General features: G+C 37.9%; 11 protein-coding genes across 11 annotated transcripts; 3 read left to right on the plus strand and 8 right to left on the minus strand.

The window, feature by feature from the left end:
- Positions 1–2,947: 2,947 nt before the first annotated feature.
- On the plus strand, positions 2,948–3,418 carry RHIMIDRAFT_255405 (uncharacterized protein). Its single transcript, XM_023611158.1, has one exon. The coding sequence runs from the start codon at positions 3,221–3,223 to the stop codon at positions 3,377–3,379; it is 159 nt and encodes a 52-aa protein (XP_023471741.1). The 5' UTR covers positions 2,948–3,220; the 3' UTR covers positions 3,380–3,418.
- RHIMIDRAFT_255406 (uncharacterized protein) lies at positions 3,416–4,213 on the minus strand. Its single transcript, XM_023611159.1, has one exon. It carries the CDS (start codon positions 4,033–4,035, stop codon positions 3,679–3,681), a length of 357 nt encoding a protein of 118 aa, XP_023471742.1. The 5' UTR covers positions 4,036–4,213; the 3' UTR covers positions 3,416–3,678.
- Positions 4,214–7,883: 3,670 nt separating this feature from the next.
- On the minus strand, positions 7,884–8,494 carry RHIMIDRAFT_255407 (uncharacterized protein). Its single transcript, XM_023611160.1, has one exon. It carries the CDS (start codon positions 8,156–8,158, stop codon positions 7,985–7,987), a length of 174 nt encoding a protein of 57 aa, XP_023471743.1. The 5' UTR covers positions 8,159–8,494; the 3' UTR covers positions 7,884–7,984.
- Positions 8,495–9,144: 650 nt separating this feature from the next.
- RHIMIDRAFT_310556 (FAD/NAD(P)-binding domain-containing protein) lies at positions 9,145–11,114 on the minus strand. The gene is made up of 6 exons (XM_023614670.1): positions 10,950–11,114; positions 10,816–10,895; positions 10,509–10,755; positions 10,254–10,454; positions 10,048–10,194; positions 9,145–9,995 (listed from the first exon to the last, which is right to left on the minus strand). The coding sequence occupies exons 1-6, from the start codon at positions 11,103–11,105 to the stop codon at positions 9,204–9,206; spliced, it is 1,623 nt and encodes a 540-aa protein (XP_023471744.1). The 5' UTR covers positions 11,106–11,114; the 3' UTR covers positions 9,145–9,203.
- A 629-nt stretch (positions 11,115–11,743) lies between these two features.
- On the minus strand, positions 11,744–13,293 carry RHIMIDRAFT_255409 (taurine catabolism dioxygenase TauD, TfdA family protein). The gene is made up of 4 exons (XM_023611161.1): positions 12,619–13,293; positions 12,326–12,563; positions 11,981–12,271; positions 11,744–11,931 (listed from the first exon to the last, which is right to left on the minus strand). Exons 1-4 carry the CDS (start codon positions 13,100–13,102, stop codon positions 11,793–11,795), a joined length of 1,152 nt encoding a protein of 383 aa, XP_023471745.1. The 5' UTR covers positions 13,103–13,293; the 3' UTR covers positions 11,744–11,792.
- Positions 13,294–13,510: 217 nt separating this feature from the next.
- Positions 13,511–15,947, plus strand: RHIMIDRAFT_255426 (amino acid transporter). The gene is made up of 8 exons (XM_023611162.1): positions 13,511–13,905; positions 13,954–13,964; positions 14,026–14,137; positions 14,188–14,272; positions 14,324–14,686; positions 14,739–15,182; positions 15,241–15,333; positions 15,382–15,947. The coding sequence occupies exons 1-8, from the start codon at positions 13,750–13,752 to the stop codon at positions 15,603–15,605; spliced, it is 1,488 nt and encodes a 495-aa protein (XP_023471746.1). The 5' UTR covers positions 13,511–13,749; the 3' UTR covers positions 15,606–15,947.
- Positions 15,948–17,033: 1,086 nt separating this feature from the next.
- On the minus strand, positions 17,034–18,047 carry RHIMIDRAFT_210959 (ribosomal protein L24). Its single transcript, XM_023607187.1, has 3 exons — positions 17,957–18,047; positions 17,518–17,888; positions 17,034–17,460 (listed from the first exon to the last, which is right to left on the minus strand). Exons 1-3 carry the CDS (start codon positions 17,970–17,972, stop codon positions 17,458–17,460), a joined length of 390 nt encoding a protein of 129 aa, XP_023471747.1. The 5' UTR covers positions 17,973–18,047; the 3' UTR covers positions 17,034–17,457.
- Positions 18,048–18,239: 192 nt separating this feature from the next.
- On the plus strand, positions 18,240–18,779 carry RHIMIDRAFT_196262 (the histone deposition protein Asf1; the record flags this gene model as incomplete). Its single annotated transcript, XM_023606114.1, has 3 exons — positions 18,240–18,348; positions 18,394–18,509; positions 18,558–18,779. The coding sequence occupies 3 exons, from the start codon at positions 18,240–18,242 to the stop codon at positions 18,777–18,779; spliced, it is 447 nt and encodes a 148-aa protein (XP_023471748.1).
- Positions 18,780–19,021: 242 nt separating this feature from the next.
- RHIMIDRAFT_233453 (uncharacterized protein) lies at positions 19,022–20,258 on the minus strand (the record flags this gene model as incomplete). The annotated part of the gene is made up of 5 exons (XM_023607959.1): positions 19,022–19,328; positions 19,379–19,589; positions 19,639–19,864; positions 19,918–20,175; positions 20,229–20,258. The coding sequence occupies 5 exons, from the start codon at positions 20,256–20,258 to the stop codon at positions 19,022–19,024; spliced, it is 1,032 nt and encodes a 343-aa protein (XP_023471749.1).
- A 335-nt stretch (positions 20,259–20,593) lies between these two features.
- RHIMIDRAFT_195307 (thiamine biosynthesis Thi4 protein) lies at positions 20,594–21,553 on the minus strand (the record flags this gene model as incomplete). Its single annotated transcript, XM_023606028.1, has 3 exons — positions 20,594–20,701; positions 20,750–20,788; positions 20,846–21,553. 3 exons carry the CDS (start codon positions 21,551–21,553, stop codon positions 20,594–20,596), a joined length of 855 nt encoding a protein of 284 aa, XP_023471750.1.
- A 492-nt stretch (positions 21,554–22,045) lies between these two features.
- Positions 22,046–22,568, minus strand: RHIMIDRAFT_255449 (uncharacterized protein). The gene has a single exon (XM_023611163.1). It carries the CDS (start codon positions 22,527–22,529, stop codon positions 22,359–22,361), a length of 171 nt encoding a protein of 56 aa, XP_023471751.1. The 5' UTR covers positions 22,530–22,568; the 3' UTR covers positions 22,046–22,358.
- Between the last annotated feature and the right edge of the window lie 1,322 nt (positions 22,569–23,890).

Raw genomic sequence — 23,890 nt, forward strand, 5'->3', positions numbered from 1 at the left:
TGCTCTAATACTAACATACTTTTTCTCTCTTTTTCTACATATACTCATTATCTCTCTCTCTCTCTCTCTTTTGACATGATGTCGTTTTATTCAAACGTATTTTTCTTTGTTGTCTTTTTACGTATATAATTTTTTTATTTTACGACAATATTTTATAAAATTAACGTTAATAATTTATAAAAATACAGTATGCCCTCGTTTGGTCCAGCAGAGATCCAAGGCTTGTTACCACCGCCATCTTATTCGAGATTGCCTTAAGCGTGAAATCATCACTATTGAAGATAAACGTTCTCGTGTTGATGAATCCACGGAGCATAACTTCCCAAAAAATAATACGTTCTCTTCCATTCCGAAGGATTGTGCTTAAGCAACAGTTATTTCAATACCACCTTCAGCCGACGAAGCTTTCTGTACTGTTGTTCCTCCGCCACCTGTCGAGCTTAGCTCCGCTACTCGTTCTGCATCTTTTGAGAAAATTGCACATTAGTCTTCACCAGCATCTCTTTTGACTCGTAATACTAATGTTATGTACGATAACAATTAATATGATGACGAAAATGAGGATTACGTTCCCTGTAATGTTGTCTCACAGCATGAAGGTTCCGATGATGAGTGCGACCACATGCTCACCGATGCTGAGGAAGTAGATGATCTATTGACAGAGACTGCTGCTTTTGATGTTCCTCCGTCAAAAGGTAATTGGCATTGGCACGTTCCTTGTTTGTTAGAAGGTACTTCTCAGTCTTGTTCTAAGAAAGCGTCTGCCTCTCCTTCCTTACAACGACTACGAGAGCCGCTTTACCTGTTTCCATAGCCATATTTAATTCGTTCTTTATCAAATGATTTAATTGCTCCTCAAGAAACACGTGCCAATTCCTTTCTATTCAAACCAGTCTTGAGGCTTCCCTACAAACTACTTCTGCTACTTGGAATAAACGCTGCAGATTGCTCTCCTTTAATCCACAGAGCCTCATCGAACTCGATTAGTTCTCTCCTTACGGTCGTCGTCTGGTGGCCCATGTTAAGGATTTGTCAGGTGTGCATGTACCTCTATGCCCTCATATCCTTTATGCGCTTGCTGATGCTTCAGATCGGCCTATGGTTTTCGACTCACCCCGCTCATTACTTAACTGAAGCTCTCCACTCTCATCGCAGCATCCTGGTAGGAGATCCCAATCTTAACATCCACCTTCCCATTGGTCATCACTAGTTGATATGATTCTTACTTTGGCGAATCCGACCTTTAGGTCCTGTCTACCTTTAGCACAATTTCCACTATCGATCACATTTTGCTTTTTGCCTGGCCTACAGTATTACACCTTCAGTTTATTCGGGTCACTGAACATTCTGCGCTTTCTGTACACTTTGCTTTAGGAGAAACCCTGATCGGTCCAAGAATCTGGAATTATAGCCCGTTTCTCCTTTCTGATCGTAAGTTTTATGACAAACTAATCTCCTTCATTTCTGCGACTCAACGTCACTTGACTGATACGGGCGTCTCACAGCAATGGGATCACTTTAAGTCGAAATCGAAAAGAATTATACAAACGCACTCCATTAAGCAGAGATCTCTTCACGCCAGAGCCATACGATCGCTACTATCGAAGCTTTATCGGACCAACTTTTTATCAAAGACACTGCCACTGTTTTAACACTTTCTTTGCTTCATCATATGGAGAGAGCAATTTGAACACTCGACCGCCTACTTTTATAGGTGTCTCAAAGGCCGCCACCACAGATAAGCAATCACACATCTTCGTCGGCAGGACAACACTCTCTCGCTTCGACGCCCGATAATTTCACCGCTTGCGCTCATGGCTATTATAGGATGCCATATCGCCAGGCGGCATGATAGGACAAGCCCTCACTGTGCTATTTACCTTGGCTATACACTAACCAGCTCTTGGTCATAGACCACCGCTTTCTTGAGTAACCTTCTCTTAGCAGTTCATCAGCATGCTGGAATATTCTCAGCGTCTGTTGCTTATAATTGGTAAGGAAATAGTCGATAACTTGCTGTTACTCAGCATGACTTTGCACTGTCTACGCACAATTACGGTACCTTTTTCTTTTTTACAAGCGCTACAATCCATTGTCATCCGCTTTCTGTCTCACCGCTATTTTCTTTTTGTCAGCCATGAGGTTTGTCTACGGCCACGAAAAGAAGGTGAACCGATTGTTCTCAGTCCAGGTACGCAATTCTGTGCTTTGCAACTTCGTTGGCTGGACCTGTTTTGGTGCTTCAAATATTATCTACTAATGGTGACTCCTTTAATATACCAGTACTGCGCTATTGTCTCTGTTCCTTCTCTAACATGGCTGATCTTATTATACTTGTGGTATTTGAAGACCTCCGATTGCCTGGCGTAAAAGTCTTAGGTTTTTGCCAGTTATTATTCCGTACGATAGACATGCTGGAATATTTTATCAGTTGGGATGAACTGACTCTTTCAGTGATCTTGGGCCACCTATTTTAAAAGCTATTTCTGACTTATTTACTACGACTTACGAAGACCAGTGCCCCAATTGGTACCAATTACGCATAAATATGCTTTTGCTTTCTCTTCTGCCTCAGGTTCTTTATTACAACAGCGAAGCTTCTTGGGCATCAAGCACAAAAACCGCTTGAAACAACTCTATTCTCTTGTGGGTGAGCCCCGTGCTCGTCTCCAGGTCTGTTTCGGCATCTTATCCCGACCGCAAGTACCTATAGCTGATAGTCAATTTCACCAAGTTTTTTAACGACTTTCGACACCCAATTATAAAATCCTGATAGCCTTAGGACTGCCTGGCGCGTCTCTGTTTGAAGGCTTTACACCCAAGGTATCTTGTCATGCTTTCCTGCCAATCCTTGCTCTTTTACCTTATAGTCATCTAGGGAGCCCTTTTCGGCATGGCACAATTTCTAGTTGACACATCTTCCACATAAGGCATATGCAATTCTGTGGCGCTTTTACAACTATAAGCTGCCCATCTGCCTACGTCTTTACCTGGTTCTCCCGATCGTTATTTAGATCTTCTTTGTCAACTTTGTAGAAGTATGAAAGATAATGATCATCTTCTGCGGGTTTGTCCTCTCAGGCGGGCAACATGGGCCACAGCTGCTAATCACTTTTCTTTTGTTGCCTTCAACTCACTCTATACAGTCACTCTGGCGGTGACCCACTCCTTCCTTGCAGAAATACCCTGATCCTGCATGCTGAAACCAAAATATCATTACATGTATCATATTAGTTATCTGGTGCTATCATTACACTGTACCTTTGATTACCACGCTCTCTGGCCCGACGAAGCTGCCGTGCGAGTGACACAACACATAAAAAGGATTCATGCAGAGAATGCCAGTCTTCAGAAACTTCGGTCGTCTTCTGAGACATAGACAATATTTTCCACTAGCTTGCATTTCGCTTGATGTCTCTCTTTGTTTCAAGGCTCGTAGTTTAAGCATATTACTTATTTTATGTATATTATTACAAGTATACGCCCTCTAAAGGTACTTGTATAAGCTATTCCTTTTATATAAAAAGAAAGGGCTTCTTTTGTTGTTGCGATTCATTATACACGTATGTGATCTTCGTTGTTGTGCTACATAAAAGCAGCATAATTACATGAAATAATAATGACGCTCCCCTAGAAAAAGTAGGGAAAGTTTTTATTTAAAAACCATATAATTTGAAGTTAGGTTGAGTGAAAGTTTTCACATGTATAAGGTCCATCACTGCAGTTAAATTCGATACTTCCTACACCTTGTTTCCATTTCATTCCACCTCCATTACATGAGAATTTCCAATAACTGTTGTCAGTCCAAACACCGGAACAACCATGGAAGTTAAAGACACAATCACTCAATGCATTCATAGCTGTAACAGTTGGAATGGTCCACCCATCTTTACCTCCATGAATAGACATCACACCGTTGTCTAATCCATTTGAAGAATCATAAACGTTCCAACTAACCTCAGCATTACTTCTACAGTGTGAGTTTGCTGATACACCCAAGATGCTTACAAGTGACAGAAGGGCAATAAAGTACATTTTTTCAGACCAGATAGTAGTAAGAAGTTGATTCGAGTATAAAATCACATTTTCCTTTCTGTTTAAATAGTCGTGTCAAGGTAGGCAAGGGTTTATTTTAAGAAAAAAAATGTGCAAAGATAGGCAAGAGTTTACTTTATGTGAGAAAATAAATAAATGCATTAGGGCTGACAAGGATTTATCTTGTAAGCACTTGATTCACTCGAAAATGTACACAAAAATAGACGCAAAAATTGACTCAAAAGCACAATGTTACAAGGCGTTATCTGCGATGTTACTTTACAATTTCACACGATTCTTCTGCACTACCGAATTCGTTACATGAGGCTATTCAGAATGAGTCCAGTAGAGTATTCTTTGATGTAAAATACAAGATTATAAAGTTTTATCATAATTACACGTAAGCTAAATGATCTTGATTGCTGTATTTACCCTTTCTTTTGTTGATCGAAATTGTACAACGTAAAGTTAAAACACAATGAAGAAATCTGTTTTGCTGAATGGTACCGTGAAAACCACCTTGGCCCAACAATAAGGCAACAATAAGCCAATAATAAGCCAACTACAAACAAAAGTCCGAGGCTACTGGAGCGGATATCCGGTGGTTTGAACCAACAAATCATTTGGCTCATGATGGGGAGTACATAGTACTACCATCTGCCCAATATGTTACTAAATATTATTCATTGCTTATCCCCACAAGTATAAGCTGGGTCTCAAGCCCTATTGTAGAGGAAATTTTACTACAGTCAAGTAATAAAAACAAAGCAAGTTTCCTTAAACCCTTATTCTATATCAAAGAATATGTATAAGCATTTCGGCCCCTGAGCAAGTTTGACGTGACGCTGCACATGGAAAATCTTTGTTGGATAGTATCACAGATAATGTGTAGAGGTAGTGCTTGTAGCATTGTCCTTTTAAGTCTACTTTTGAGTCTATTTTTTAATGCGCTTTCAAGTGCACCAAGTGTTTACCAAGAAATAAATGTGCAAGGATAGACAAGAATTTTTTTCGTGTAGGAAGTAAATAGTATTGCTGTCAAAGAGACGACAGAGGGTGTAGTTATAGGCTTTCTAGCCACGCTGTATTCTTAAATATGCAATTTATTGTAATTTATACTCTTTACATCTCTCTATACGCGCGTCTTGTATGAGAAAGCCTTGATTCAAAAAAAACCTCTCTCTTCTCAAGATCATCATCATGTTGCAGAAAATTCCATATCATTTATGCAGCACACACCATTTAAGGAAGGAGTAAGTGAGATCATTCTCAGAAACGTTGATCACGCCGACTTGATCTTAAGTCATTTTAACTCTCAATAGACGTAGTTTAGGAAAAGCTTGATTTCACGACTTGTACATATTTACAAACTTGTTATTGGTTATTTTTAACGCAGTGTAAAGCGTCATTAAGTGACCTTGATTGATTGCTATTATTATTATTTATTTGCTCAAATATGGCAATGTTTAAATAATGTAACAGGGTTAAGACATAAAGCAGCATAATAAAGGTTACGTTACTCAAATTCTAACTTTATTTATCAGAAATTTACTTTTTAGAAATTCAAATATCCAAACTCTATTTGCCTTATGAAAAGTGTAAAAGTACAATATCTTTTAAATCTTTAACAAGATCATTCAATAAATAACGACCTTTTGTTTTATTTTCCTTTGAATAATCCAATCAAGCGGATACAAGAACTTTTTTATCTTCTTTACTATTCTTTGTACTTTGCACAGCTCAGTCAGATCAACTTTACAAGATCTGGTGGTCACACATCGAACACTTTTACAACTTTATCTTTCTAAACGTTTTTACTACGAACCCCAAGTCTTGTAAGGACTATGAACAAACAAACTTCTATTTTCATTGCCTTCACAATATAAATAAAACTTCTTTTTCCTCTTCTTTTCTTTCTAATATAAAAATGAAAAATTTGTTAGTCTTTTTAGTAATAGCATTCAACGTAATATGTGTTTATGCAAATTCACGCTGCCACAGCAATGCAATTCTGCAGTGGTAGGTTGACAGTTTAGCAGGTAGCCTTGATATTGGCACAGCAGGCATTGTGAGCGGCAAGGATTCACAAACAATACCTACTATTACTGCTATGAGAGCTTTGAGTGATTGCGCTTTTAACAATCATGGCTGTACTGGTTCGTGGAAAGGCACCTCTTGGAGAATTCAATGTAAATCTGGCGGAATGAAATGGAGAAAAGGCCAAGGAAACGTGGAGTTTAACTGTAGCGATAATACCTACACATGCTGTAGCTTTGGGCCTTTGTATTGCTTAATAACAGTAAAGATGACATATAATATAAAGAAGAACTTCTCTCTTCTCCCTCCTCTTTTTTTTTTAAAAAAAAAATTATACAGCTTTATTTAATAAAAAGCATTCTATATTGTAACAGAATTGATTTCCACATTATACGTAGCGGATGTCAGCAGTTCGAGTGTGACTGATTGGAGAGTGGCATCTGCCAGTTGTATTACCAAAGTACTGAAAAAGCGAGCCCAACTTTACTCAGCACCTCTAGTGGGAGGGAGCCACCCTTGATTGAGAAGAGTATGATGAGAGCTGCCCGAATTTCTTCAACTGAGGTCAGAGTCTTAGGAAAGGCTCAAAACTGCATGGTATCTGTCGCATTTGGTCATGTCTAATATTAAACTTGGCTGGTGGGATTCGATTAAAGTAAATATCCCACGAAAAACACTAGCAGTTGTCAACAATCATCTTTGTTGTATTTACTCTATAAATGCTTGATCTTATCGTATGGGATTACTATAAATCTATACTCTAAGAATGAACAACACAGAAGGCTTGACCACAAAATACGTTATTATCTTATAACGCTATGAGCACACCAGAGCAGAAGGTTTCATTTGTATAAAATACCACTGTCTTTCATGCCATTTTTTATACAGAATGATTCATATAGTGGCGGCAAACTTAGTCAAATTAACTTTCTGTACTTCTTTTCAGTTTTTTAGGCATCAACGTTGCCTGTCGACCTGTCTAAGTAACAACATAATTGGTTTAAAGGCATTAGTGACTCCAGTCAAAATGACAGGTGCAGAGTATTGCCAGCTGTCTCAAAGTATACAGATACAGATCCATTATATACATCTGTAACTAATTAAAGACTATCCAAAGAATCGAACCGACAATTAGGTGGAGGAGCAGGGCTATGATTACTAAGGATTCTTCCAAAATTCGTGTAATGTTTTATTTTATTTACAAATCTCAAGCTGTTTTAAGACTCACTATAAAAGAAAGCATTTTATATGTATATTGTATAAGCCATGCTTGTGCATAAGTTCGAATCAACCCATCATGAAAGTGAGGTAAGTTTTTCTCGTGGATTTCCTTGTACGCTTAGTGCTTACCAAAAAAACATAAACACACATACATACACACTTCTATAGTAGAGAAAAGAAGCATTTTTTATATTATTTTAAAATTAACGGTTAATTGAGCAGCAGCCTCTTATATCACCTTGTTCTTTTCTATGCTTTTCATACAACATGTTTATCATAGTTTTATCATGTTCATCCATATCTTGATATAACGTCATGGACAGTATTTTCAACCTTCCTTCATCAACTTTGTAGTTTATTGAGAAATGGTCATCTGGCAATTGAAAATAATATCTTTTCTTAACACCATTTTTGGTCAATTCATCATAGACTTCTTTATAATTTACTATCCACTTTTTCTCCATTTTTTCTGTTCCCATAAAGACTCTATCGTCTCTATTAAATTTTAACCTACTTCTGATACCCAATAAACAATAAACAATCATGTATGCACACACTTCTATAGTAGTAAAAAGAAAACAAAGTAAAAAAAAGGGGGGGCTGAACGTGGTGTCACAAATATATTGACACAAGTAGAATTCACATGGCTAACTTTACATCCAATTGCTCTAAGTTTTTCAAAATCCTCCTTCTAACGTAAATCTACTACCGTCATCATGTAGCTATTAAGAGCATATTCTCTATATATTTCTACTTTCAAATATTCTGTATCTAACGAAACATGAATTAAAACTAAATACACGACCCCTCTATAGTAGAAAAAAAAGAGAGACTGACCACAAAACGCTAATGTATAACGCGACATATTCAATTCTTATCAGCCATAATTAAATCAAGTTCAATGAACACTTGTATATTTTATAATCTCCAATTGAAGCGTCAAAAACCACGCTTTGGGTATAAAAAAGCTAGAAAAACTCATTAAACTATTCAGGTTTTATGTTTCGCCTCTCAATGTAAACGCGCCCATTAGCATTGCGACTACCGTACTCTCAACTATTGCCTTATTTGCATTTACAATTTCGCAACTGCTCTTTTTATGTCGTTCTTTCCTCTTTACTATAATGGTGTGATGAATGTTTAATAAAAGTTTGATGTCAACAGAAGTTAAAACCGATTAGGGTGAATGGCCTTTTAATTTAGAATATTCGAAATTTATGTTGAATGGTCATGTAGAATTGTTGTGTGAATTTCGAAAATCACAAATAAATTCAGAGTTGCATTATCAGATTGACTGAAAAAAGTTTAATCCAGATCATAATGAAATCATACGTGCAGTTTATGAGCTTCCGCCTCACTTTAAAGGATATTTCAAAGACATTACAAAGTGTAATGGACAAGATTTAAAAGAGATGCTTTGGCAAGAAGTTAAACCAAAGCAAAAGAATGTCAACAGCTCTAAAAGGTACCCAAATTATACTTTTGAAATGTATACAGCAAAGAAGAAAATAAATTCATTTAGTATAAAATGACTTTCGAATTACAACAATAAAGAAAAGACCATTTTATACAACAACAATGGAATTATTACATGAATTAACTACGGCCAATAAGAATCGAGCATATCGCATATGTCGTCAGTCTCTTTGTTATTGTTCTTTCTTAGAGATTCAGAGTAATAGCATAGGATTAAGCATTCATAGGATAATTTCGACACTCTTTAAAGAGCATATGGCAAACGCGTTAAACGTCCTGAATATTGTTTTGTATTCAATGGTTCAAAATGATCTATTCACTGTGGCAGTCTCACTTCATTATCAGAGAGAAACAAAATGTATAATTTGAAGATCTTTATGATATGCCTGTCTTTTATCAAAAAGCCCAATTTTTTATTAACAATATCAGCTAGCTTAGTCATCATTTAACTTTAGAGATTTTACTAGAGCTTCTAAGCTCTTGCTTCTAACCTTTATCCATTCTTGATCATGCTCCTGTATGATTGGTTTACCTAGAGCTTTGCCATCTTCGTTTAACCAATTGACAATATCTTTTATATAAACAAGTTCAAGCTCTGAGCCTAAAGCATGAAATTCTCGACCGAGACCTTTCTGACGCGCCCGTTCAAGCCATTCGGCCCTCATTGCGTCCACATTAGGGAGTTTAGCAGCACCAGAATAGACACGGGCAACTGCATAAGATTGAAACTCGAACAGAGAAAATGTTGCGATATGGAAAGGGATGCCAACAAAGCTCAGCGTGGGATTTGGTATGTAAAATATGTCCTTGTGAAGGTTAAATACTTGGACTCCGTTCTTGACCAAGACTCGCTTCTCGTCTATAGAATACCCACGCCTTGAGTTGATTTCCTCATCATCGTGTAAGTCTTCTAAAAAGTGAAAGCTGAACAGATATCCAGTGCAGACAATGATGTAGTCTATGTCAGTTATTTCAGTTCCATCGACTAATTCGACTACGGCAGATTGAACACTATCTTCCAATCTGTCTTGTCTAAAGCGTCGAATCTCTCCAACACGTTGAACGTTTTTTGGGACAAGTTTTGCAACCTCTTCTCTCAGCTTCTGATACCGTTCATCATAGCCGTGTTTGCTCTCCCTTACAGAGTTATATATTTTTTTTGCATGCTTGCGAATATCACGAGCAATGTCAAGAGCAGAAGTTCCGTTGCCAATCAAAAGGACAGTCTGTGATATCACTTGTTTAAATAGGATTTTATGGTCTTTATATCGTACGTACCTTGTCCTTAAAGCTATCAGGTTCTCTGTATTCTTTTGAATGGATCACACTACTTGGCCATTTTTTTCGCCATTCTGATAGACCAGGAAAGTCTGGGACATACTGTGCGTGATAATGACCGGTGGCGACTACAACGGCATCAAATGTCTATATTAAATAAGTAAATATTTTTCCTTTTGTCTTATAGACACATTTTGATGCTCTACCTCTTCTTTCCATACTATTTCAACTTTATTTGACTCTTGATCAAGGTGTGCAGTCTTTGTTAGCACTTTCCAGCCAGACTGGTTCGGGAGTTCTGTCAGTTTCTCGACAGAAGTATTAAATTCAGTTATTTCATCAAGTTTAAAGTGGGCTGAATATAACTGAAGATATTCCAGGATTTTTTCATGTGTTGTAAACCATGGCTTATCATTAAAAAACATTAGATACAAAGGGTAATGCATTCACTAGGTACTCACAGTGCCTTTTGGCCAGTCAAGGTCTTTATATTTAAGCAATGGTGTTGGCACATTGTTCTTTAAAGAGCGATAGCAAGGCGTTGGAGGGTTAAGACGTAACAACTCTTCTTTTATTCCTTGCTCGCTTAACTGCTTCACTTGCTTGAATGGAAGTTTTTCTTGGCCAGGAGGAAGGCTAGGCTTAACTACCTTCGTAGGCACTTCTGATGGAAATTCTGGATTTAACGGCTTCTCTTCATGAAAGATCCTGTAAGCAAAACGTGATGAATGGATGTTCATATAGTATTTTTTTTTTTTGGTAAATTACCATGTTCCACCTGAAGCAGTATTTCTTTCAAATATCTTGACCTGAAGCCCTTCATCCAATAAGAGTTTTGCTGTAGGAAGCTATGATTAAAAGATGAATTATCTTTTATATTAATCATCATATTGTAACTTTACCCCTGCTGGACCAGCTCCTATGACAGCTACTTTTCTAATTTTTTGACCAAATTCGTAACGAGAGCTGACATTTAGTAAACTAGTATTGTTGCATCCGACAATAGCTTTGTTTGGAGATGTCCATTGAACTTGGATTGCAGCGCTTTCGACAGGCATAAGTTGAATATGTATAAAATAAAGAAAAGAAAGGATAATTTATTTATTTATGTTTAGCTTTAGGCCACTGAATTGCATCTGCTTAGAGATGTATTGCATGTTTATGCGTACAACCTTCTTTATTGCATAATCAACAAAACTAATTGCGTATAGCTGTGTAACAAGATATTTCGCGCAGATGGACCATGATGAACAAGGGTTACCTAAGCAAGTATAGCTTGTAAGAAAAGAATTCAGTTGATTACTAATGCTTATCTAAAGTTTTGGGCAAACAAGTAATGCGAATAGATCTAATACTGCTGTTAAATTGCGTTTTTATGATAAGAATATATATAGTCTTTTATTTTTTAGTCCGTCCTACAACGTCCTTGTGATCAAACCGGCTGGATATGATCCTTTTTGAATGAAACTCGGCAATCTCATCCCAGTACTTAATGTACGCATTCCAGAATAGAATGTTGGAAAAATATATTATACATGGCAAGATGTCATGTAATTAACTGTTTGTATTTAAGAATGTGAATGTCTGAGCAGGCTGGAACCATGGGCTAGTATTTCTATAGAGACAACAGCAGTGTAAATAAATACATCACTTTCAAGGATTCCGTATGTTCATAATTTATGGAAAGAATATTATTTTCTTCATTAAAAGCTTTTTTTTATTCGATAAAGAACAATATTCAATACTTAAATAATTCTGACGGTAGCCTCCAAGGGGAAAATTTCTTCTCTTTCTTGATGATAGATTTTATCCCAAGTAGATTCCAATTGAGGAGGAAGCTTCCATGCGTTGTCAGGATGAAGCCAATGACGAAGCAGATGACGCCTGTAGAAACAATTAGCACAATAACCAATCATTTGTTCATTTTGCTTACGTATTCTTTGGACTATCCGTATAACCATCGCGGGCATGGAATATAGACAGATTGTTAATGTATTGAATATCTCCTTTCTTAAAGTCAATTCCAAGATTGTATTTCTCAGCAGTAAAGTGCAGTGCGTCCAATGCTTCGGCCTGTGCTTCTGTGATTGGAGGAATGTCTTCACGTCTGGGGTTCTTGCCGAACCCTGTAAAATTACGACGTGCATATTGGATGATCAGTTTGTTATCAACATAATACAAAAGAGGCCTTAAATAATAGGGTTCCTTTTCCTTGTTTAAATCACTAAAATATAAAAAAGATTAGAGAGGATATGCGTTACTTTTATATGTTTGTTACTTTTGGAAGGGCCAGTCTTGCGCCAAAGTATGGATTAAATCAGGTCGTGTCTTTGCAAGCTCGTTGTAAACTGTCCAACTGGAAGCAATTCGTGATTTTCCACCCTCTTCAGCAACACCAAGAGCATAAAGAGAGATGATATCTCCAGCATCAGTATGATACACTTGATGATCATTTGTATATGCGGGAGCTATTATATCATCAAGTCCTTGCTTGGGAACAAGGTCTGTGATATGTGCTAATTAACAGGATAATCAGTTTAGCATTTGAAAGAAACCTAAATGGACATTTACCAATTGTGTGACGGCCTTGAAGTCCTCGCTTACCAACCCAAGCAGATATACCAGTATAGGCAATAATGTTTTGAGCCCTTGTATAGTTATCAGGATTCAAGCCACGAACGACAACGAAACCTCTACCGTCGAGAACATGCTCTTGAATGATTTGCTTGAGCTTTGGACCAAGGGTTGGAAGAGGAAATGTCTCTTGTTTAATTTCACTAAAGGGCTTTTCAGTAGCTTCAAAATCATGAACAGCTTTGTCAACTTCTTGAAGTTCTTGATCATTTAATTGATAGATCCATTCATATTCTTTTCCTTCATAGTCAGATCCTTTCCAAAGCTTAGGGCCTTCTAGTTGTTCTGGAAATCCTTCAGGTAGATCCGTTTCAAGTTGTTCCTCAGCTAAACGACGAGCAGTACGTGCCTTGTAGTTTTTCAAATCAGGTAAATAAGTAAAATCAGGCTGGGATGAGTTCTTTAGTTGAATGGTAGGCATAGTCTTTTTTTGTGTATATGGGAAAAAAAAAAGGGACAAGTAGATGAAGCCTCTATTTATGTACACTCTTGCATGAACATTGGGTCGAAATGATTAATAATCCTTTGCTTTTGAAAAAGATGACAAGATATACACCATAATTCTCGTAATGCTTTAATGATACAATATCATAATTTCTCAAAAACCATCACTATCACGCAATATAGGACTAGATAACATGATCAATTCAGATAAAACTTTTAATCCTAATGGTAAATAGTGTGTAACCTAACTGATTTCCATTTTTATATGCAAACATAAAGAAATAAAGCAATGTATTATGCGATTATAAAGTAGGTTATGCAATAGCATAACTTTTGATGCAAGAAAGAGCTAATCAGTAGTTGATTTATCTCTTTTATATAAATCAAGATATTACTTACTTTTCTCTCTCTCTTTTTTATATATATTAAGCTTGATGTCGTCAACTTCAACTATTTCAAGCGATGCAATAAATCCATCAAATGAGCATCGTCAACCAAAGCAAATTGAAAACTTATCTCCTCTGGCTGTTGGGGATCAAAAGCTTAGGCGTCATTTAGGATACTTTAGTGGAACTATGATGAATGGTAATTGTTTGCTTTTTTATGATCTTGTTTTAATTCGGAATGACAGTCGGTCAAATCATTGGCACTGGTATCTTTTCAAACCCTGCCTTTATTCTACTTCACGCTGGATCTGGTGGGATGATGCTCATTCTATGGGTTGTTGGTGCACTCTTTGCTGCAACAGGTGTTTGGAATTATCTAGAGCTTGGAACCATGGTAACAAAAGAGTATAGTTTTTATCTTCGCATAACTAATACCCTATAGCTTCCTCGAAGGTGATTATTGGTTACTTTTTAAACCTGCCTTTTGTGTTACTAAAGTTGCATATACTTACAGTGGCGGTGAACAAGAATATTTAGCATACGAATTCCCGAATCCTAGGAAACTAGTTGCATTCGTATTTATCATCTTGGTTGGCGTGTTCGGAAGAGGCTCTGGTTTAGCACAGGTAAATAAGGCCTAGAAATGACAATAAAAGGTTAATGTCCCTTTCATCAGGGCTCTACCGTATTTGGCAACAATATCATCTTTGCCATTGGAGGGCCCAGCTATGTGAACAACTGGGGCGCTCGAGGCTTTGGTGGTAAGATGATAATATAACGACAATAGAGAGAATGTACTGATTGATGTATAGTCTTTTGCTTGACATTCTGGCTTGTGTTGAACATTACTTCTGCCAAACTTGCTATTCGTGCCAATAACTTCTTTACCGTACTCAAGGTTGCCCTCTTGGTTCTTCTTATCTGTGTAGGCTTTGCTGGATTCGCTGGACGACTCCCCAACAGACCAGACTTGGCAGAGAATTTTTCTTTTCATGGTACAAGTAATAATCCAGGCTCCTATGCTACAGCCATATATTATGTTATTTATGCTTATGGAGGATGGTTTAATCTCAATTATGTCTTGGATGAACTAAAGGATCCTATCAAAACCCTTCCAAAATGTGCCATCTCTGCTCTCTCTTTGACAACTGTCTTGTACATTCTTGCGAATATCGGTAAAGCACTGCAGCCAGCAGTATTGCGGAGACTAACCTTTTTATTGAATAGCCTATCTTGCCGTTCTTCCTGCTGCTGTCATCAAAAGCTCAAAGCTAACAGTTGCTGCAAATCTGTTCAACACAGCACTTGGAGGTGTCTTTGGTAGCCGGGTCTTGCCCGTCCTTGTTGGAATGTCATCATTTGGCTTTGTCGGCGTTATCTTTTACTCTGGTTCACGGATTGTATTAGAAGCAGCCCGTACAGGCTTTCTTCCGTTTGACAGATTCTTTAGCAAACTTCATCCAAAGCTACAGACGCCAATCCCTGCCTTAGTGCTACTCTATGTCATAGCCATGATCTTTCTCTTAGCACCACCTCCAGGAACCGTTTTCCAATTTATTGTGGCATTCTCAGGCTATGGCCAGTACTTCTTTGTTGGTCTAAGTGTCATTGGTCTTCTCATCTTACGACGTACACAACCAGACGTTAAGCGTCCTATCAAGGCGCCCTTCGGTAACCAAAGATGAAGAAAGACACTAAGAGTTTTGCTAATTCCCTTTTTCTTTGTCAGTTGTTTCAATTATCTTTATCCTCATGTGCCTTTACACTCTAGTCTTTGTGTTCATCCCACCTGATTCTCCACCCTCAGGATACCCGTACTGGCGTAAGTATATCAATAAGTAAAATAGTTCCCTGTATTTATATTTTACAGTTCCTTATATCGTTACTATCATCCTTGCTTTGTGCTCTGTGGGTCTTTGGTATTACAAGCTCGTATATAAGGATGCGCTCGCAACGTCATATAACGCAGAAATTCAAAAGGACGGCAAACAAGAGCTGTTTGAAGATGTTTATGAGACTTATGGCAGCTTCAAGACAAATTCTAGTGATACCCTTGATAAAGTAGTTGTTCATGAAGTACCTCATAAATCATAAAATGTATACTATTATTACTTATTTTATTTCAAAATAAAAAATCTCTTAATATATTTACAATACTATTGTTTATATAATCGGCAATTGAGGTCGTGTTGCCATGGGTGTTGGCTTTCCTGATAACTTTGCCGTCAACTCATTATTGATCAATTCTTCCATACCGTTTTCTTCCCACTGCTTTTGAACCAACTCTAGCTGATGCTCTAATTTACTGGCGTCCCAGCTTGCAAACTCTAGTTCAAATCGACTCTTACGAACTGCAGCCAAAATCTTGTTTTCTTCATCATGCAACTTTCCTTGTTCAATGTGATATCTTTCAAGCTAAAAAAATCGTAAGAGACACATGTGTTAATATTGTCTTTCTTTACCTCTTTTTCCTGTTCGGGTGCCCACGATATTCTTTGTTTGGGTGGGCCTGATGGTGATGGATGGCCCGATGAGTATCCGCTATAATGTGAACTATGTTGGTAATGATAAGGTGCATTGTGATGCCTGGGCGCAGGGTTTGGTGGATAAGGAGAAGACCCGGATGCATATGGATGTGCTGGGGGTGGTGAGTATCTTGAGCTGGTTGAAGGAATTGAGTGTGTAGAAGTAACTGTCGTAGTGGTGGTAGTGCTGGATTTTGCTGCTGTTACATGAGTCGAGGGTAGACTAGAATTTGCGGCTGAGGCAATAGGGTTATCAGTTGGTGTAGAGATGGATGGAGTTGTCACTATGCCCTTTGGAGAACTAGGTGCAGCAGAAGAAGGCGTTGTATGGGATGATCGTGGAGGAGGACCAGCGATAGAGCTTGACGATGGCTCTCTGCTATGATATGATGGTCTATAGCCAGGTGGTGGAGGCGGTGGGTAGGAAGGTGGTGGCCCTGAATAATGTCTTCGTGAGTGGTAAGGTGGATATCGATAAGAATAGCTGTACGGTGGTGACCCTTGATACGGGCGATGGTCGTATGAGTCTCGTCTCATGCTTCCACTGCGGCTTCCCATGCCTATTGGGGATGGTGAACGTCTAGAGTTGTATGAATAAGATGAGGAAGGATGATAGTATCCATAGGATGGTCTTCGTGGTGATCTTGATGACGATCGGGAAGGTGGTGAGTTGGAAGAGGAATAACGACCAGGATATCCTCTTGATTCTGAGTAGCTATAACGATGATCTTTGGGATAGCTATCTCGACCAGGTGACCGAGATGAAGGATAATGTGGGCTTGGTGAATGACCACGTCCACCAGGGTCTCTATAATCTCTTTCTGAACGGTAATTCTCATTGGGTCTATATGCATCCGACCTTGATCGGTCATAATAACCACGATAACGGTCATCGTATCCACGTGAATATCTATCCATTGATATTTAAAAAAATAAAATAAAAAAAAAGAAAAGAAATAGCCCAAAAATGAACGTCATTTAGCTCATTGATATCATTGGCTGACAAGTGAGACTAGCAAAGCTATATTTTTTAGATGCCCACACTTTTAAAACAATCTTTAACCGTCTCATCCTAGGTCAGACGCTATTCAACAGCCCACTTGCTGTTTTCTTAAACCATATGCCCCCTTCTCCTCGATAAGGCAGTCGTTTTGAGTCTCAAGATATTATGTATTACACTGTAACCATTTTGATCCATTGTTATATTAAGAAACTCATCGAGGCCAATCCAGCATATAGATCGCCAAAGTATTTTAATACACATAGCGGGAAAAAGACACATCACATGGCCAATGCGTTATCCTCTATGCTGTAGATGAACAATGATATTGCTAAACACATTTGATATCCTTGTCGAGATTTTTTTTTTACACAAAGGACTTTTTATTGCTTTGCTTGGATAAAGAAAAAGGAGGCTTGATTTACTATTATATTCATAAAGTCAGTACTGTGTTGACCATCATACTGTCATGATCTCTTACCTGCTTCATAGCGTCCTTCTTACCCTTGCGCTCGAGGATAGCGTTACGGCTCTTGTCCAACTTGAGCTTGGTAACGACAACCTTGGAGGTGTCAATACCAATGGGAACAGTAGCGCCATTGACCTTTTCACGAGTAACACGGTCAATGTGAATAACCCACTTCTTACGGTAGACTTGGACAACCTTGCCTTCACGGCCCTTGTAAGTACCACGAACGACCATGACTTCGTCGTCTTTGCGGACAGGGATAGAGCGAACACCATACTTTTCACGGAGTTCCTTGGACAAAGGTGCACTCATGATCTTACGACGAACATCAGAGGTGGCGGTGAAATGAGCCTTTCTGCTCTTTCTGCGAGAAGAACTGACGTCTACATCAAACAATACATAATCAATTTCCATCCATCCATCTATGCTCTTTATAAACACTATCTATTACCAGCACTGAATTTCATGGTTTTTGTATGGGTGCACGGAAAGAAGGATTCATTGCTTCTTTGGTGATGTGTTCTTCAAAACTTCCCTCCGCCTACTGTGTGTCTGTCTGTCGCTCTCTCAGCAAAGTTCTCTTACTATATAGAGATAATTGGTTCGGCCCGGAATGATTCAGCTCCGTCCCATTTCTTCTTCCTTCTTTTTCTCTTCCCGTGGTCGCGCGATTTGTAAAAAAAAAAGGAAAAAGAACGCGTTCCTTTCACTACAGAGTCTTTTTTTTCGTTTCAATGTCTCTTGTTAATATTTTAGATATCAAGGTCTTAAACAACCCTGCTGCCTTTACGAGTTCTTTTGAATTTGAAATTACATTTGAATGCAATGCTCCACTTGAAGATGGTAAAATAATGTTCAAAATGGAACTCAAACTAACACTTGTTATAGATCTCGAATGGAAGATGATTTACGTAGGTGCACCTGAAACTTCAGAATATGATCAAGTTCTTGAGTCTATCATGGTGGGTCCTATTCCTGTTGGCGTCAACAAGTTCGTCTTTTCTGTAAGGCGTTTTTTATTTTATGAATAATGTAGACTCACTTTTTCATAGGCTGATGCACCCAATGTTGATTTACTGCCAAGAAGCAACTTATTAGAAGTTACAGTTGTCTTACTAAGCTGTCTCTATAAAGAAAAGGAGTTCGTGCGTGTTGGATATTATGTTAATAATGAATATGTCGATGAAGAACTACGCGAAAATCCTCCTGAGGATGTCTTGATTGACAAGTTGCAAAGGAATATTCTGGCTGATAAGCCAAAGGTGACTAGGTAAGTTGTAAAAAAAAAAAAAATATTAAACAGAAAACTCATCAATAATTAGATATACCATCGATTGGTCTTCCCAACAACAACAAATGCCTGCACAAACTGAATCCGTTGATCAGGTTATACACACATATTGAATTCAATAGCAAAATACTGATCTTTATTTTAGGATATGATGGTTCAATAAGCGAGCCTCTTCTTTTTTTTTTCTTTTTCTTTTTATGTACAATACTTTATTATTAAAGATGACTATTCGTGTTTTTTATAAGATATGGGTTGTCTTTGAGTTGATGCTTCATAAAGAGTATGGAGAAAATTAAAGCGTCGAATGTATTTTGTGGTATATTGTATAGTATCAGATAGGTCTTCTTCTTCTTCTTCATCACTTAAATCAATGCATGCAAAACCACTTGATGACTCATACGCCTTTCTGCTGCTCTCTTTCAGTTTAATCTCTGCTACCTTCTCTTCCAGTTGTAAAATGTCATTATCTCTTTCAGAGATTTCCTTCTGAATATCACAGATTTTTCGGTTGACAGAATAATAAGTTAACATACTACGCGTACAGTGTAAATAAAAGATGTCCATAAGAAACAGCCCACTTACTCATCTTCTTGTATTCTACTACGTTTCATTTCTTCTAATACACCAACTTCTAACGCATTCATTGTTCCTTCAATATCCCTGAACTTGGTTTCCAAAGAAGCCAGCGACGTCTTCAACTCTGGGTCCAATTTTCTATTCTTCAATATCTCGTTTGAAGACTCACATTGGCTGTCAGTCAAAAGAGTCTTTATGTCTTCTTTCTTGTCCAAAACTATGTAAACTGTTACTATCACATGAACCATTTGCCATCCTTTTCTTACACTTTGATGATTCTGTAGCCATGGCCTGTATCACTTGTATTAATTTCTCAGCTTCTGGTTGATAATCTTGAGCACTTGTAGTCAAACTATCAATCATTTTACTGAGTACGTCCACATCATTCAAGGTCCAGTTGGTATTTTCATTCTTTAAATCTTCCAATGTCTTCTTACTTCCTTCCGCGTCCTTAAATGTAAGCTTTGATACTTTTTGTTGTTTAGCCTCCAACTTGCAAGAATAAATATCAGCTTCTTATACGTATTGCACTCATAGTGTCTCACCTTTTTGAGATCATGGTTCATTTTTAGATAAATGTCTTCAAATTGAGCTGCCATGCCTTCCTTTCCAGGCTCTGGCTTTACTGCGCTCTTTGATTTGGGATCAATTTGATGGGATGTAGTTGCTTTGTTTATGTTTGACGTCGTCGTCGTCGTTGTTGTTGTTGTTGCTGTTGTTGTTGGTTTTGTTTGTGATGTGTTGGTAGAAGGTTTGGAAGTGTCCTTTGGTAAAAGGGATGAGAACCCCGAGAGATTAAAGGTCTAAAAAGACTAGTATGAGTAAAACAAATTGTTGTCAATCCATATTGGTTTACATTTGACGACTTTTCTGCCTCACTGCTCATTCTAATAAACACTATATGGAAAAGAGAAAGAGAAAGGAATGAAAATTTAAAAATTTAAAAATAACGCGCGCCTGTGCATTGAAAACCGCGTCACAAGATTGAAAAAAAAAAGACATATGAAAAGGGAAAAAGTTATGAGTTTTTTTATTGTTCATAACAATGGGCAAACTTCCGTGCGCTGTTATTATACAGAAATCACGTTCGAAGGGTATGATCTCAGCAAGGTTTTAAAAAAAACCAAGCACCCCTAGTGCCGATTGTGTTCAATTAGAAACCAATCAGTGGAAAATCCCTGTTTGTAAATTAAAAGTAAGCCCATTTTCAAGAAAGAAAAGTTAAGCCTTAGAGGCCAACTTCTCTTCCTTGATTTGTCTGGCAAGAGAAGCACGGGCAGCATAGGCAGCCTTTTGACCAGAGATCAACATGGCTCCAAAGGTAGGGCCCTAGATAAGAGTTATTAAAGTATTCCATAATTTATATGTCAGTCATACCATTCGGGGGGCGCCATCGAGTTCGGCAAGCTCCATTCCCTATAGATAAAACGCGTTTAGTACAAAAAAAAAAAACTTTGTATAATGTTAACTTACGGTCACGACCATTCCAGGAACAACCTCTCTCGTGTACTTGACGATATCATCTTCAGCAGCATTCATGTCAAGTGAGAGCATACCCTTCTTTTGGGCAATTAAACCAATGGATTCTAACCTCTTGACGCCACTTGCACCCATAGGACCGTCATGTCCGGTACCAGAAACGACAATCTTGGCCTCGATGACATTAGGGTCCATACAGGATTGAGTGTCGTGGTTGAGAGAGACAAGAGTCCAGTTGGTGACAACACCGGCAACCTTATTCTTCTTGACGATAAGGTCTTCAACAGCAGTAGCATTGAAAAGCTTGACATTAGGACGCATTAAAAGCTTGGACAAGATGGTAGAAGTGAACAAGGCGGCGTGTTTGACAACGACATAGTCTTCTTTTTCATCATAAGGAATATCAAGTTCATCAAGAAACTTGTCCGCAGGCTTGCGCACAATCATAGCCGAGAACAATTGTCCACCCAGCCAACATCCGCCGCCGGGAGCAACGTTTTGCTCAATAATGGCAATTTTCAAGCTCGGGTCCTTTGAAAGTTCCCAAGCACAAGAAAGACCAGCACTACCACAGCCTACAATGACAACGTCTGATTCAGCATAATGGAGCATATCGTTCATGTAACGAGTCACCATCTCGCGACTGACCTGGGATTCACGAATGGGAGCAAACTTGTAGTTATCAAAGTCTTCGAGCTTCATATCAGGTCTGAATTCATCACCACCCAAGCGGTGACCATTGGTTAAGGTAACAGTAGTAGTTGTAGACATGATTAAAAATGAGAGAAAAAAAGAGAGAGAGAAAAGAAACAAAGATGACAAGAGAGGATGTTTATATAGCACATGCTTTTTTCCCGCAGCTTTTTATTTCAAAACGTTAATGCACAACCATTCTAACGTCGGAACGGAACGTTACCTGAGATGAAAAGAGACCCGAAGATCTTTGTTTGTTTACGCGGTTTATCTAATTAAATGGCGCATTTCTTTGGAAAGTGTAACCATGGATTGACTTTTTATGTCAGTCAATCCATGGATGCTGTTTCTTTATAGTCCGTTGGCTTAATTAAGGACTAGTGTTGATATTATGACTCATAGATTGCAGCCAAAAGTTTGATAAGTCACTATCTGATGTACTTAAGCCCTTGCATAAACGCGTGTTCACGTACATTTTTTTTGTAGGAAAGTTTACGTACATTAATAAAAGGGGATCTCAATTAATTGACTTAATCAATTCTCGAGTAAATACTGATTATGGCTGTGTCAAGCATGGTATTACTTCTCTTAAAGCTCAAAAGTAGTTACAAGTAGTCTTTGATGCAATTTCTAAAACTTATAGTGTGTGACAACCATTGCACTTGCTGTAAGCCAGCTTTATCTAAAGAAAGAAAAAAGATCAGATTCGTTTACCTTTAAATACTACAAGAGATTTAATAAGAACTGTGTAGGGATGCGACACATACACCTGGGTGATTACAGATTGATAAAGAGAAGATATCCATAAACACAGTCACTCTCTTACATCATTACAGGAAATAGCACAGCCGGCTAAAGGTATACGCCACGAAGCATTTACGGAACCCGCAGTCCCTGAGGACCCTCCCATTGAATAATAATCAGTCCCTTTGACCATACTTTTACCTTGACTTTGAGAAATTGACCTTATTGAAATACCTTTCATCTTTCTCTCAGTATAATCTATCTCTCTTTCTCTCTCTCCTTCTCTCTTTTTATCCAAATAACTTACTAAGAATTACTATTGGTAAACACGGATTATCATGTTACAGTGGTTCGAGCGTTACTTGGGCATTTTTTGAAAAAGACAATTGGGCTTTAGAGAAAGATTGATTGCAGGCTTGAGTATAGTTTGACTAAAGAAAGGAAATCAAATCTCACACTTTTTGAAAACAATTTGGTCAAGGAAGTAATCTAGTTTGGTCATGTTTGGATTATCTTGGCCAGACAAAAAATCAGGCAAATGATAGTGAGATATAACAAAGCATCGAGGTAAGCTGCTTGTTTAAGCCGAGAATTTCTACATCACCCAAATTTGTCCACTTTACTTTTGCTCTCTAAGATGGCCTATAGAATTGAGCTCAGGTGAGTAAAAGAGGAACTGTTGTATTTATGCTTATAGTATGTGAAAACAGTGAAGAGTCAACAACTAGCAATCACGGCTTTTATTATAAATATAAGGGAAGAGCTAATAAATGAGGGTATGATCTGAATATATACGAGGGGTGGCGACTACAAATACCTTACATCATCTATTAGTTGAGAATGAATAAATAGAGAATTAAGAGATACGTGATCTGTATAAACACGACAAGCAGGTCGACTGAGCAGTTGCATGACACCTTTATACGAATGGAAGTTACCAACAAAACTGTTTCAGCTAACTCAACGAAAATGGGGCCAATGTAGCATCAACACCTTTACGGCCCGCTACAACAACCAATTGAAGCTTATACCAAACTCAGCAGTAATAGTGGTGGACGCATTTAAGCAACATTTGCCAAGTATGGTTCTCTATCTTCACGCTCCTTGGAAATTGATTCCAAAGGTGCTTCACGTTATTTAATTGTTTAAATGACACAAGACAAAGACAAAAGAAGTACTCGTTATTAATCTTTATTTTAAGATAAAGACAGAAGGAACATACAAATGAATTAATGATTTATTAATTTATAGTTATTATCAAATGACTGAAAAACCATTATTCTAAACGTGAATTATAATTACTAACAGTTCCTGAGTTCATAAAGAAAACTTTTAACTCGCTCCTGGCACTGATCCTGTTGTTCATTTCATGATCTGGGCTATGATGCTACTTTTACCGTGAGAAGAATTATCTTTTAAAGAAGTAATGATTTATATTCGAAGAAAAGATTCTATTTAATTTGACTTATTATTGAAAGTGTGTACACATGATTCTATAATATATGAATTTGCTCCATCCATACTGATTCCAGTCGTCCACTATAAGCAGACATTGTGCTACGACAGTCCGCATGTTCAAACTCCAGAAAGTTCAGGAAATTA

The sequence above is a fragment of the Rhizopus microsporus genome (assembly GCF_002708625.1).
Source record: "Rhizopus microsporus ATCC 52813 unplaced genomic scaffold scaffold_1, whole genome shotgun sequence".
Lineage (NCBI taxonomy): Eukaryota > Fungi > Mucoromycota > Mucoromycetes > Mucorales > Rhizopodaceae > Rhizopus > Rhizopus microsporus.